Source organism: Macaca thibetana, chromosome 2 (assembly GCF_024542745.1).
Source record: "Macaca thibetana thibetana isolate TM-01 chromosome 2, ASM2454274v1, whole genome shotgun sequence".
In the NCBI taxonomy this organism is placed as follows: Eukaryota; Metazoa; Chordata; class Mammalia; order Primates; family Cercopithecidae; genus Macaca; species Macaca thibetana.
Window position 1 is genome coordinate 142,689,717 of NC_065579.1, and position 14,802 is coordinate 142,704,518.

The 14,802-nt window shown below is 55.7% G+C and overlaps 1 protein-coding gene across 5 annotated transcripts in view; it reads right to left on the reverse strand.

The window, feature by feature from the left end:
- IQSEC1 (IQ motif and Sec7 domain ArfGEF 1) overlaps window positions 1-14,802 on the reverse strand; it is a 387,620-nt gene that overhangs the window by 163,365 nt on the left and 209,453 nt on the right. For 2 of the 5 annotated variants that reach the window (XM_050781449.1, XM_050781446.1), the window contains exon 1: window positions 13,220-13,676. The exons of the other annotated variants lie outside the window; for them this stretch is intronic. In XM_050781449.1, the coding sequence (XP_050637406.1) occupies window positions 13,220-13,242 (23 nt within the window). In that variant the 5' untranslated portion in view covers window positions 13,243-13,676. Of the gene's footprint in view, window positions 1-13,219; window positions 13,677-14,802 lie in introns of those variants that run through there. 5 annotated transcript variants of the gene reach the window in all.

Consider the following 14,802-nt stretch of genomic DNA (forward strand, 5'->3'; position numbering starts at 1 on the left):
GTCCTCTGTCCTTCCAAACATCCTTGGGGGCAGGGGTTGTTATCTTTCCCACCTCGCAGAGGAGCAAGCTGGGGTTCAGAGAGGTAAAGGGGTTGTCTGAAGTCACACAGCAGATGAGGGCCCTCTTTGTGGCCAGTCAGCACCATCCAGGGGAGGACCTGGAGGGCAGCTGCAGGGGACCTGAAGCCTTAGTGGGGCCCTGGAAGCAGAACCCACCCCCAGCCTGTGGGTTCAAGGGTGTGTTGGTTTCTGGATAAAAAGAGCCCAACCTGCCTCCCATCCCCCACCATGCATGAGAGGGAGGAGCTGGAAAGCTCGGTCTGAGCGTGCGGGCTTCTATTTCAGGGGCGCAAGATGCTGTCGCGGCATGCACTGTTCCCCATGCATCTGTCTCCACTTGGGACACAGAGCATTTTCCCGGCAGAGAGCTGCAGTAGGGTGGCAGGACTTGGGTGCCCTCGGCTCAGGGAGTGGCTGGTAGTCTTGGCCAGCATCGGAGAGCGCTGCCCTCAGCCAGGTGGGTGGGCTGAGCCCTGGGGTGCAGGAGGTGGATGGAGGGGTAGTGCCCTCACCAGGGCATGAGAGTGGGGATGGTGCCAGCCTCTGACACAGCCTCTCCTGGGGTAGCCATCTCTTCCTGGGCTCCCTCCACTCTTTGGGGCCACCAAGGTCACCGTCCTGAGTCTGACCTCCCTCCACCCCGACCTTCAGACACAAGGAGCTCAGTGCTCGTGGGCTCCTCCCTGGGTGTCCCATAGGGCTCTCCTTACACCAGCAGGCCCCATCCCAGGGGCCCATCTTGGCAATGGTGGTGCCACCCATCAGACCCCCAGGCCAGACTACTGGGCACCACGGTCTACCATGCCTTTGATGCCCTGTTCTTCCCTGCTCCTTCCCAGCCATGGGCTGAATCTCCGTGGGCACCCTGGGCATCTCCGCTTCAGCAGCTGCCTCAGCCTCCCCATCAGACCACCTCCAGCTTTTCCTATCACCCCCTGCCCACACAGCACAGGCCTGGCACGGAGGCACCCTCTGGGTGATGTGAGAGAGGCAGCATGGGGGCTCATGCCTGGAATCCCAGCACTTCAGGAGGCTGAGGCAGGAGGAACCCCAGGAGTTCAAGACCAGCCTGGACAACATGGCAAAACCCAGTCTCTACAAAAAAATTAAAAAAAAAATTAGCCAGTGTGGTGGTGGGTGCCTGTGTCCAACTACTTGGGAGGCTGAGGTGGGAGGCTTACCCGAGCCCAGGAGTTCAAGGCTCCAGTGAGCTGAGATTGGGCCACTATACTCCAGCCTGGGCAACAGAGCAAGACCCTGTCTCTAAAAAATGAAAGAAGGAAGGAAGGAAGGAAGGAAGGAAGGGAGGGAGGGAGGGAGGGAGGGAGGGGGGAGGGAGGGGGTAGGGAGGGAGGGAGGGGGGAAGGAGGGAGGGAAAGAGGGAGGGAGGGAAGGAGGGAAAGAGAAACAATATACTTCAGGCTAAAGGAGACAACATGGGTCTCTAGTCATGCGTGGCCTGGCCCTCCCTGAGAACTTGCTGTTGCTCAGGAAACCCCTGTGCAATTCCTACCCCACGGTTCTGGCCCACGAGGCCGGGAATGGCCCATATTATAGACGGGGACGAGGAGACAGAGCCAGCAGCATGAGCGTGACTGCCTCTCCTCACTGTTCCTCCCCAGGGAGGCTCAAAGCAGCCAGGAAGGGTTTCCCCTCCTTGAGGTGCTGGCAAAAAAGATTTCAGGTCAATCTGGAATAAATGATGAGTTTTTTCATGTAACATACAATGCCCTAGGCAGTTTTTAAAAATATCTATCACTAGGAAAAGAGGAAAGACGAAATGGTAAGAAAAAGTGCTTATTTATAGGTCCCAGTTGGCAAAGCAAGAGGGGGATGTGCCAGCGCAGAGGTGCAGCTGGATCCTGAACATCAGGGGTCCCAGGACTTACCTAGCACATGCAGTCCCCAGCCCCCACCAAGGTCCACAGAGCCCCTAACACACAGAGCCCATGACTCCAGGCCCTGTGCTGACGCCAGGGGCCAGCTGCCCGGCGTGGGGTGCTGGGCTGGCCTCCCTGGTACCTGAGCCATGGCTCTGGCTGCCCTGGGCCTCTGCACACTACTGCACTGAGGCTACCAGCTCTGTCCAGATTTGCCCCAAACTGCCAGGCTCTCCTCTAACTCCAAGCAAAATCTGGTGGCCTGTTTCTAGACTTGGTTTACCTCCATCCCAACAAACACACACATTTGAATTCCCCTCCTAATTCCCAGCCCAGTGGTTCAGGGGGGCTAACCCCATGCTCCAGCTACAGGTGTGGCCAAGTGACAGAGGCTGGTCAATCAGCACATGGCTCCTCTTGGGGATGGAGATGGTTTCAGGAATGGCCAGGAGCCCCAGGGCTAACCAGGGGGACTGAGGCTGCTGAGGGGGCTGGAGCCTCCACACAGGAACGCGTCCTGGGGAAAGGTGAACAGGACACGGCCTCAGGAATGTTGGAGCCCCTGGAGCCAGCCACACTGAAGCCAGACCATGGGCTACTCACTGACAGTAACCACGGAAATCCCTTTGACTTGAGTTTCTGCCGTTTGCCACCCAAAGGCTCCTGATGGATACACCGTTATGGCCCAGCTTCCCTTCCCTTCCCAGATGTTCACATTTCTTAAGTCCTAGCATGTCCTGAAGCCCAGCCCTGTGCCATGAGAATCCAGGGGAGGAAGGGGACAGGAATAATCTCTATAGGTCACAGAGATACCACAGGCCTTATTACCTCATTCTGTCCTGATGGCCACCCTGCAAAGCTAGTATTATTAGCCTCATTTTACAGAAAAGGAAATAGGTTCAGAGAGATTAAGTCATCTGCCCCAAGTCACACAGCCACTGGGCAGCAGAAAAGGAGTTCCATCTGAGCAGCTCCTTGGAGAGTGGTGGGGTCCTGGCAGGGGAGGTTCAGAAAAAGGTCTTGATTACCCCCAGATCTTGGACCCCACATCTGCTGGGCTCACCTGGTCTTGGGGAGCTCCTCTGAGGCAGCCCAACCTCTCTGCAGCCCAGAGATGGTCAGGGGACGGAAACCTGAACAAGGAAAGGGGTTGGAGAGACTTGAGGGTGTTTCTCTGTTATCTGATGGTGGAGGGCAAATGGGAGGAAAACGCTCAGTGTCATCGTGGGGCCACCGAGGGCCCTGAGAGATAGGCAGTAAACTTCAGCCAGAGCCCTGGTGATTTAAGATGTATTACTTCCCTTAGTAACCATTCCAAGCAGATGTCAGGGACATCCTGATGAGGAATGAAGCCGTTGGTGCCGATAAAACATTTTTCTATTAGCCACGCTCAGGTCAGCCACCTGCTGAGCCACGGGAATTGCTCTGACAGGACCTTCATTCCTCAGAGGTCAGGTCAGTGTGGCAAGGTCATGCCATGGGATATAAAGGGGGATGGGTATCTCTGGTGCAGCCCCAGCTTCTCCGAGTCCTGATATCCTGAGCTCATGCTCAGGAAATGGGATGCACAGGGGAAGGAGAGCCGGGACTCCTGGGCTGGGCAGTCTAGCGGGCAAAGCCCGGTCCCTCAGAGAGCCGACAGCACGCCCGGTCTGGCTTCCCCACCGCCCTGTTCACTGCCCCAGTCCTGCCCACAACCTCACCAGCCATGTCCCAGCTTTCCTTCAACCAGTAACAAGTCAATTCACTGAAAGCCAATTCATAGAACAGTCAATTTGAAGAATGATAAAGTCATAAAAAGGACTTGCTTCCTCCCTTAACCTTTTAGCTTTAGTTGACTGGTCCATTTTCATCTTCAAAACGGCATTTGATGGAATGTTATTTGTCTCTGTCCCAGCTGCCCACTGTGGTGGCAGGAGGCAGAGACAAGCATGGTGACTGTGTCATCAGGAATGCTGCAGGCACAGGGCAGAGGAGGGCAGGAGTGGCCATCAGCAGGGCTGTCCTGCAAGCTCAGGGGAGCAGGAAGGCCCACCTGAGAAGAGGGATGGGCTGGGCTGGGGCTGGGGCCCTGGTTCTGGGAGACAACTGGGGACAATACATAAGACCCCCGTTCCATCAGCCAGCTGATATCCACTGCCTGCTGGCAGAATAGGGTCTCAAACTCAGAACCCCTGGGGGCCAGCCAGGCCCCAGCTGGCAGCCAAAGGGGCTTGTGCTGCCTTTCTGGGGTGAGGGGCTGGCCCCAGTGCCCCTGGTGGGATGCAGCCTTGGAGAGAAGGGCCCAAGGTGTCTCAGGTGTCAGGGAGGGGAGGGTAGTAGAGGTTGGTGACCATGGCGCACCACCAAGGAAGTGAGACTGGGAGGTCACTGGCTGTCCGCTGTCCTCAATCACCAGAGATCTCAGTCTGTCAGACCCAATACCTACTCTCACCTTTTTAAAATTAAACTTTTTATTTTGAGATAATCGTAGATTCATTTGCAGTTGTTAAAACAAACAAACAAACAAAAAAACAATACAGAGAGATCTTATATACACTGTTTCCCCCAATGGTAACATCTTACAAAACTATTGGATCCATCACCACCAGGATACTGACACTGCACTGTCCCCCCACCTTAGGTAGATTTCCTGTTTTGCTTGTACTGTGGAGCCGACACACACGATACGCCTGCATAGAACTAAACACATGCATGCACACACATACAGGCAAATACAAGTGCCACCACAATCAAAATACACAATAGCTCCATTACCACAAAGATCCCTTGTCCAGCACCCTCCTCCTTAAAACCAGAGCTTTGCACTATCCTCGTCTCTCTTCTCAAATGAAGTTGATGAGTCATGTGATCCATCTACACACACCTTTAAAACAGAACCAAGAGAATGGCTGGATGGTAACATTACAGAAAAAAAAAAAAAGAGGAAAATAATTTAGAATAAAATAAAGGGTAATTTGTCATGTTAATGGTGGGTGGGCCTATCCCATAGTCACCTGTCAGGTCGTGTGACAGCGACCACAAACCCAGATGGATGCTGGAGTTCACTGCGGACTCTGGCACCACGAGAGATGCTGTCCTTGGTGATGTGGTGCTCTGAATGGTGGCAGCTCTTGGCGGAGCTCCGAATATATCAGAGTCTGATCTTCCCTCGACTGCGAGAGCAGTTGCATTCCTGGAAAACTCAATGCATATTCAAATCATACAAAATGCATTTTGTGGTTTAGATGTCAAGAGGAGTGAGGACCAGACTCAGATAGTTGCTCACAGATTTTCACACCCATAAATATCTGTGCGGATTCTTGGTGTAGGGGCCTTGCCCTGCACAGCCTAGGCTGGCCCCGCTCCCAGACGCCCTCTGGCAGCTCTGCCTGCATCTGGGGGCCCACCGTCAAAGAGATGCTGATAACTGTGCCCAGGACTGACCTGGACGGAGAGACAGCCAAGGTGACAATGATGAAGGCTCGACGCATAGGCTTCCGGGAGGTGTGTGTGCGGGGGTTCATCTTGGAATGTTCAGGCCCCATCCTGCCAGCCTCCCTTCTCCTGCCTGGGGGAGACACACAGGGCTTGGCTTCCTTCATGGAGGCCCCACTGCAAGCAGCAGGCCAGGGCTTCCCACGGAGGGAGACCACTGCCTCCTGCAGCGGCCGGCTGGTCACACATCCCCCAAGTTGAGCATTTCATTGGCTCAAATCCAGAACCACAAAACAGTGATGGGAAAACTAAACCGCTCTGTGTCACCAGCTTGCTGAGGGAGCACTTCAGTGACGAAGCACTCATACACATGCACAGAAATTCACCAGGGACCCAAAGGAACTGGACACAGCTGTGGCCTCTGGGCAGAAAAACCAGAAGCAGGGAACCACACAGACAATGTGTGCAGCCCTTTTTTGTACCATGTGAATGAATAATCTCTCAGTTATATGAATACATTTTAAAAAACAACAAAAACATAACCATCCCTTTTGTAAGCTAAACTTGATCACTCACACTTTTATTCAGGAAACAGAAATTTAAAAACACAAGATACCACTTCACACCATTAGGATGGCTATTACTAAAGAAAAACAGAAAGTAACAAGTAATGACAAAGATGTGGAGAAACTAGGACCCTTGCGCAGTGCTGGGGGGAAGGTAAAACAGTGCAACTGCCATGGAATACAGTACGGCGGCTCCTCAAAACAGTCAACATCCAATCACCACCTGACCCAGCAAGCCCACTTCGGAGTACACACCCAACAGAAATGGTACCAGGGACTTGGAGAGGTATCTGCACACCCATGTTCACAGCAGCACTATTCACAATAGCCAAAAGGCAGAAACAACCCAGTGTCCATCAATGGGTGAATGGACCAACAAAATGTGGTCGATTCGCACAATGGAACAGTGTTCAGCTTTAAAAAGGAAGGAAGTTCTGCCCACTGCTGCAGCACAGATGAACCTTGAGGACATGATGCTAAGTGAAGTGAGCCAGTCAGGAAAGGACAACTGCTGTCTGATTCCACTCACATGACGTCCCCAGGGCAGTCACATTCACAGGGACAGAGAGTGGAATGGTGGGCGCCAGGGGCTGGGGATGCGAGACGGGAGTCTGCGCTCACGGAGCACAGAGCCTTTTTTGGGAAAGTGAAGTTCTGGAGATGGATGGTGTGTTGGCTGCAAAACACTGTGAATGCACTTATTGCAGCTGAAATGTGTGTAATTAAAAAGGGCAAACATGTGGTGGATCTCCACAATGGAACGGTTTTCAGCTTTAAAAAAGGAAGTTTTCTGTCTGTCTTACCACAGTTTTTAAAAATGGTGATTTGTGCCTTGGCAGGCCAGGCCCTGCAGGGATGCTAGAAAGCAAACGCGGGACTTCCAGGCAGCTGGTGACAACAGAGGGGCCGGCAATGTGTCTGTCGCAGGGAGGACTCGCCATGCAGGAGCTCCATGAGGGGACCCATTTGCCTGGGGGAGTCAGGAGAGAGGCACAGGCTGGACTGTAAGGTCTGAGGTGAAGAGAAGGGCACTCCCGGTAGAGGAGCCAGCATGGGCAAGAGTGTGGCGGGGTGAGCCTTCCAGGCAGTGCTGGGCAGCAGATGGAATGTTGTGGGATCGGGAGAGGCCAGGAGGGGCAGGACAGAGGGCCTCAGGACCCAGAGTGGCTGAGGAGAGAGGGGTGTGTGCGGGAAGGGGAGCCCACTGCCCCACCTCGTTCTCTTCTCAGTTCTATTCAGGAGCTGCTCTGGCAGGTGCCACCAAGGTCTTATTTACTGTGTCCTTTCTTTGGGCAGTCAGCTCCACGCAGGCAGGGCGGGCCTGGTTCGTTTACAGGCCTGGTGTGTGTCAGGACTGGTGTGTGTCAGGACGTGGACTAGACGTCCAGTGACCATGGTGGGCTGAGCGGATGAACGGGTGATTGATCGGCAGGATGGGGCCACGTGAATAAGCCAGCATGCCTGGAGCTGCTGTGCCTGGCAGACACAGCTCCTCCCACTCCCAGTCCCCTGTGTGTCGCAGCATAACCAGGAACTTTCCAGATGAGGTCACAGGCCCAGAGAGGGCAAGCAGCCTGGCCAGGATCACTCAGTGCGGCAGGGACAGAGCTGGAGTGGAGCCTCCTTGTCCTGCTTTGTAAGGCCCCAGGTGGGCCAGGGCCTCAGAGTCCAAGGGGCAGAGTATTTTCATCTGCTCTGCCTGCAGGGAGCCTCCTGGGGTAAGAGTGAGAGAACAGGAGCCATCCAACAGGCTGGAAGGAGCGGGAAGGGCAGACGGGGCTGTGTCATCAGTAGGCTTTTGGGGGAAAGCAGCAGGCTCTAAGGTAAGCCTGGGAGCAGCTTAGCCAGTACCCAGGAGCAACACTTCCTAAGACCCCACTGGTGGTGACAAAACTGGTCTAGTCCACAGGTACTGGGTGCTGGGCTCCCAGCCACTGTGGGACAAGTACCCTCAGCACCCAGGACAAGTGGGCTAGGGGCAGCCACGCCGCAGCAGCAGTGGCCAACACGTTCCAGGTAGTGCATGCAGTGGGGAAGGGGTGGGGAGGGACACAGCCTCCTGGCCAAGAGATCTGGAACCTGCTCGGGGTAAGGCGTCAGGTCCCCCAACACCTGGGCCCCCTGACTGCCCTCCTTCCCTTCCTCATCCTATCTCTGTGCACCGGGTGCCCACTGGCCCCACCCACAAGGGCACACAGACCTGGCTTGGGAGGAGCAGGGTCTGGAGTCAGGCAGATTCACTGGCTGTGACCCTGAGCAAGGCACTTCCCTGGAAAATAGGATGGCACACAACTACGCTGCCAGAGTTGTGGGATTCAACAAGATAAGGCACTCTTGTTATTCTTAAAGACCAAGTGAGTGAGTCAGCGCAAGGAGGCAGGCCAGGGCCCTGATGAGAGGGTGCCAAGTCCTTTAGGGGCACAGGGGACCTTGGGGGGCTTCAACAAAGGGCCACCAGGGAGGGACAAGGATGGCGCCACACTTGCTGAGCTTGGGGCCTGGCCCGCCCTCTGGCCCGCAGGCAAGCCCTGGAAGGGGAGTATCAGCCCCGCTGCATAGAGCAGGAGGCTTAGGCCCAGCGCCTGTGCTTAGGGCACTTGGGAAAAGATGCTGACCATGGGCTGACCAAGGCCTGGCAGGGTCCTGCACCGGGGCTGGGGCCAGTCCAGGCCTTACGCTTCCTCTGAGGCCCAGGGAGGGCATGGATGTCGGATCTGTCTTTCATAGATCCTTTGGTGGAAGATGGTGGCAGGTTGAGTAAGTTAGAGGTAGGTGCTTGCCTAAGCAGACGCTCCTTGTTGCCCTGCCTGTCCAGCAACTACCAGAAAAGTCTGTTCCTCTCAGTCTCTAAAATTCAGCCCAGACAGGGTCTCTAGGTCCCAACATCATGCCAGGCCGTGCCAGCTTTGGGTATACAACGGGGAGCAGGCCTGGGCCCTGGCCTTGCAAAGGGGCAGAGGCAGTGGCCAGGCCTCTGAATTTTCAGGCCCCAGGCTCATGACATCCCCTCATGGCTGGGAGGCCCCAGTGCAGTTCCCCAGCCTCTTTAACCCCCAGTCTCTTCTTCATATCTTTAGCCTCCAGCATGACAATGTGTCTCTTTATTCCAGGGCCTCCATGAGCAGCCCCAGCCCCTTTACCTCTCTTCCTGGCCCACTCTGCTCCAGCAATACCATCCTCCCTCTGTGGCCCAATCCTGCCAAGCATGTCCTCATCAGGGCCTCTGCACCTGCTGTCTCCTGCACCTGGGGCCCCCACACTTCCCCTTGATAGTCTTTTATAGTTCTCCTCTTCCTAATCATTTAGATTTCTGTTCAAAGGTCACTTCTTCCAGGAAGCCCTCCCCACTTCCTGAGTGGCACACAGTTCACTGAATCCATTCCCATTGGGCTCTTTATCTTCTTCATTTCTCTATGTCCTTCTCCCCTGCAGTATCCCCTGAAAGCAGCACCCTCTCAGTGGTTCCCAGCACTGAGTTGGGCACACATCAGGTGTGCCATGAACACTAGCTGAATGCAGGGAAGTGAAGGCCCAGGCCTGGCTATGTGGCCTTGGCTGCATGTCCCAGTCTTTCTGAGTTATAACCAGGACCTGCCCAATTGCCTCCTGGGGCTGTAAAGGGTGGAAAGATGCTACAGCATTCTTGGAAAATAGCCCAGTGCTGTGTGGGTCATTCATAATGACCATTTTTAACAATGATCGCTGCATGGCAAGAAAGGCTACTGTCATCACGTGTGCTTGAGAGTGAAGACTGGGCCTCAGGTTCCCTACGGGCATCTCTCTCTGTGGGCTGGGGCCGCTCTTCCCTGGCATCCAGCCCAGGCCCACTGTCCAGCAGATGCTGATAACTGTGCCTACAGAACTGACCCAGCCAAGGTGATAATGGTGAAGGCTCAATGCACAAGTTTCTTGGAGGTGTGCGTGTGGAATGTTCCAGGCCCAGTCCCACCAGTGTCCCTTCTTCTGTCTGGGGGAGACCCACCAGGGCTTGGCTTCCTTTATGAAGGCCCCACTGCAAGCAGCAGGTCAGGGCATCCCACCGGAGGGAGACCACTGCCTCCTGCAGGGGCCGGCTGGTCACCATGTCCCCCAAACAGAAGGAAAAGAGGGGCCGGGACAGTTTCAGGAAGTGAATGAATGAATGAGCAGGCATGGGTGGGAAAGTGTTCCACTGCCCTGACCAAGCAGCCCACATCTCACACACCACAAACTCCTCACAGCCTCACTTCCTGTGTTCAAGTGACAGGATATGACATGCCCATGAGGACAGAGGGGCCCCTTGCAGAGATGATGAAAAGGACGCTGTAGTTACAGAAGTGGGGGCCATCCTTCATTCAGACACTATTCATGAAGCTGCCAGTACAGCAATGACCTCGGGTGTTAGCAAGTTTGATTCAGGGTCTGATTCTTGGAAGCCTCCTGATGTTCCCCCACTGGGTTAAGAAATCTTCCCCTGCTTTTGCTGTCATTCTTTATCCCGTCCAGTGTGCCACCTTCACGATGGACTGAACCCTGACTGGGACAGAGTCTCGATTCCATAAAGCTCCCTTGGGTGCACACCAGGGGCCCAGAGAGTGGAAGGGGCGAAAATGGAGGCTAGGGAGCAGGGACAGTGGGGTGCTGGGGGGCCCACTGGCAGGACTCCTCTAGGCTGAGGAGAGCCTGGCCATGCCGTGCACAGGGCCACTGGAGCAAGTCTGCCCCGATTTGACATGTGGCATGTTGGGGAAGGGACACCGCTGCCAAATGTACAGCAGGAAACAGCTGTGTGACCCCAGTCAAGTTCCTTCCCCTCTCTGAGCCTCAGTTTCCTCTTCTGTAAAATGGGATCAACAGTATCACATTTTGCAGCAGTTGGTGAGACTCAGCGATGCAACTAAGCACGAGAACGCTTTGCAATCAAGTTGGGCAGCTCTGATAGTGGCTACAACGCCGCTGTTGGGAAAGTTAAACATCTAGAGATACTCAACACCCCATCTCCTTTCCACGCTGAAAGGCTGGGTAACAATAAGGTCTGAGCAGCAGGTACTGGGAAAGCCTGGGTCTAGGAGTGGGCCTGCCATGGGTTCTGGGTGGGGAGTAATGGTGGGCAAATACAGGCTTTCAAATGCAGCAGGGTAACCTCAGAAAAGGCCTGCTCTTGGTTGCAAAATCACTGCATACAAAGAGAGCCACCCCCTCCAAGTCTATTTGGTACTTCGGTGCCAATAGGTTTGGTGGCAGAGGAGGGATGGCCTGGAAGTCACAATGCTCAGACTGTGAGAGCCTGAGAACTGGAGAAGAGTGAAAAGACGCACAGGAAAGGAAGACAGTGAGCGCTGAGCCCCCTCTCTCAGGCAGGAAGGCTAGACGAGCTTAGTCCAGGAATCAGCAAACCCACCAGAGCCATGTGTTCAAATGCAGGTGGCTGGGCCTCCAACAGATGGAAGCAGACTCTCTAGGGAAGAGTATTAGAATTCATGTAGAACATTGTCCCCACAAAACCGCAAGTGGATGGGCTTGGGCAACGCAGCCACAGTGAATAGCTGCATCCCGGGAACATCAACCACACCTGGACATTAAAATTATCCGGAATATGAAAAAGATCCTGAGGCTTGAGCCCTCCCCCAGACCTAGACACCAGAATGTCTAGGGGTGCGACTCACACGTTTTTTTTTTAACCGCTCCTCAAGTGATTCCAGTATAGCTCCTGGGCTACAACCCCCACCCCAGGCTAGTATACTCCAGGGTTCCAGTAGAACTGTGTTGAGCCTCAGTTTCCCCATCTCTAAAATGGGGGTCTTAGTGCCTGCCCAGACAAGGCCTTTGAGAGGATGACATTTCTGAGCACTGGAGGCAAGCAAGCACTGGGCCAAGTAATCCGAACACGAATTGTCACATCTCATCCTCATGACACCTCCCCTCCCTGAGGGTATAACAGCCCCCGAGAGTTTAGAATTTCTCTGGCATCAGGCTCCTGGGCCCAGGCAAAGGTGTGGCAGGGAGGAGACAGCTGGCTCAGGAGGACCTATTCCCAGCCACTGTGGAGGAAGTTCCACACTGGGAAAGGATTTACTATTTGTTTCCGAAAATACAGCGAGGGCCTTGCCACAGGGAGTGAGAACTTTGGTGTGTTCTGCTCGCATCGAGCAACCAACCTGTGAACTTCTCCACTAAAAAAGCAAGTGAGCATCACAGCGAACCAGAGGCCACCGCCATCCCCCGCAGGCTCCTGCCCAGGTCTGCTGACGCAGCAGAGGCAGAGGTGTGTTTACTTTCCCTCAGTGGAGGTGACGGGGAGCTGCCACTCTATCAGGGGCTCCACAGGCCCTTGCCGTGGTAAGAGGCCTCCATCGAATAGGGAGGCCTTGGGGTAGCCCCCAGAAGGCTCCCCACATACTGTTCCAGGCCTCCTTTTCCTAGCCTTGGGACTGAGCCCAGCTCAAGAGGACTCAGCCGTAATCTCTAACCTCCCAAGGTCTGAGGTCACTGCACAGCCCCAAACGAGTGGGTCCTGGGCAAATAGTTTAGGCAGGTGGAGACCTGACCCTGGCCCTCAACCCCCGCAGCTGAGGGTCCCAGAGGAGGGCAAAGGTTGCTCCTCCTAGAACAGCACAGTGCAGCGCCCAGAGAGCTGTGAAGGAAGCTGGCATTCGAACCCCACTGCCCCCTGGGAAGCCTGGCTAAACGAAGCACAGGCTTTGGTTTCCATAAATACCCAGGCCCGTGATGTCACCGCCCCGTGCAGACTTTCACAGCCTCTGCTGCTGGCGTGAGGCCCAGCACACAGCCGCTCTGCTGCCAGCCCACAGAACACCTGGGCATACAGCTGGACACTGATGCCACCGTGCTAGGGACGGTGGGCTGGACCTTCACCTGCCCTTGGAGGACGCAGCATCCTGCCCACTGCCTCAGCCTGCCTGCGACCTTCTATCAGGCATGGCTGAAGGGCTGGCCATGGGTGTGCTGGGCAGAGAGGCTTTCCCCAAACAGGCTATGGGCTAAACCAAAGCCAAAACAGTAGGAGCCGGTCTGGGCACCCTGAATGTGGATCTGGAAGGGGGGATACCTGCTCTCAGAGTTGGGAATTTCACAGCCTGCTGAAGACCTGCTGACTAACAGCCTTTTTCTCATCGTCATCACCAACAAACACCTCCGCTGCAGGGGCCGAACGCTGGCATCCCTGCTGGGTGGCCAGCTCCCTCTGCAAGTCACCTGCACATCCACCTGCCCCTCCCCCCACGAAGCCCCTCACTCCAGCTCAGCCGGGCCCCTCTGGCCTCTGGCTTTAGGCAGAAACCTGCCACATATACTCACAAATAGCGTCTTCTGCAGGCCATCCTGTGTGAATCCGTTCTTCCCTGTTCTGGCTCCCTCTCCAGCGGGGAGGCTCAAAGTGTTTGCAAGAGGAGCAGGAGGCTCAGGCAAGACGTGGAAGGGAATAAAATTAAATCGCGGGGCGAGTCACATTCCCGGGGGTGGCGGGCTCCTCCAGGGAGGCTGGGGCGGGAGCGGGGGGCGGCGCAAGCAGCTGACTGTGAAGGGCCCTGGCACGTAGAGCGCGCTCACACCGTGCCCAGGAGCGAGCGAGGACGTCGAGTAACCATGGTCGCCAGGCTGGGCTGGGGAGTCCACCTCGCTGCTACCTGGGCCCACCTTGGCGTGTTTCCCCTCCCGTACATCTGGGGTGCGGGGCGCGAGGATGAGGAGGGGAGGGTCGAGAGGACGCTGCCCCCGGTTTGCTCTCGCAGCATCCGGAGGAGGGGCGGGCGCGCAGGAGCCTCCCCCCGGCGCCCAAGGAGCAACGTAGTGCGGCCGCGCCGGACCAATCGCCGAGGCGCTGGTCGCCATGGCAACAGCAGCATCAGGCGCGGCCGCTCCGCGGCGCCCTCGCTGCAAAGTCACACACCCGGCCCGGCGCGGGGCGCCGGCCCCCTCCTGGCCAGCGCTGGAAACCTGGAATTCTGTTGCTAAAATGCACGCGCCGCGCGGAGCCTACGATGTCACTGCTTTCCAAGGCGGCTTCTCTGCCTTCGGAACTGAGACACGCGAGCCACGCAGCTCTCGGGGCTCTGGCCCTGGAGTGAAGCCGGCCGTCTCCAAGGCTAGCTCTGCCACTGAAGGGCGATGAGACCTTTGCAAGCCGCGTCTCTCCTGGGAGTCTTGATTATGCTACTGTGAAAGGGATCATTACAGCTATAACACGGGGTTTCAGGAGGGCGTACCACACCACTAAGCTGTACGGCGGATGGCAGAGCAGTCCTCGTTTGTGCCAGTCCTGTCCCAAAGGGGGCTGCACGGGGCTAGGGAGAATTTCTGGTCTAGCTATGGTGCCCCTTCCTCTCCGGAGGACCTTCCATGTGCTGGGCAAGTATCTGCCCTCATGATGTTTACAGTCTAAGGGGGAGACAGGAAGTAAGTGTGCAGATACAGGATTGCATGTGGTGATAAGAATCAGGATGAAAAGGGAGCAGAAAGAGGGGAGCCAGGGAGCCCGAGGGAGGCGGGAAGGAGCCTTCTGCCATCAGACAGGGTGGTCGGGAAGGCCCTCTGTGAGGCACGTGTGGCTGAAACTCCGATGACCCAAGAAGCAGGGGAGGAGCTGGCGTCCAGGCTCTGAGGTGGAAGGCAGCCTGGAGTATTAGAGTGGCCCAGAGGAGGTCAGCGTGGTGCAGTGGTGGGATAGGGAGGTGGAGAGGAGAAGCGCACATCCATCCTCGGCTCCCACACCCGCCTTTCCCACACAGATTTCTCTCTTCCTATCTGATCTTCATCTGATCCTCTCTGCTTCCTCATGTGTAAACCAGGAATCCCAGACCTATCTCAGAGGCATGTAGACAATATTCTTCCGTACACGGTAATCCTCAAGACAACTCCAATGAGGTCTAATATTATCATCC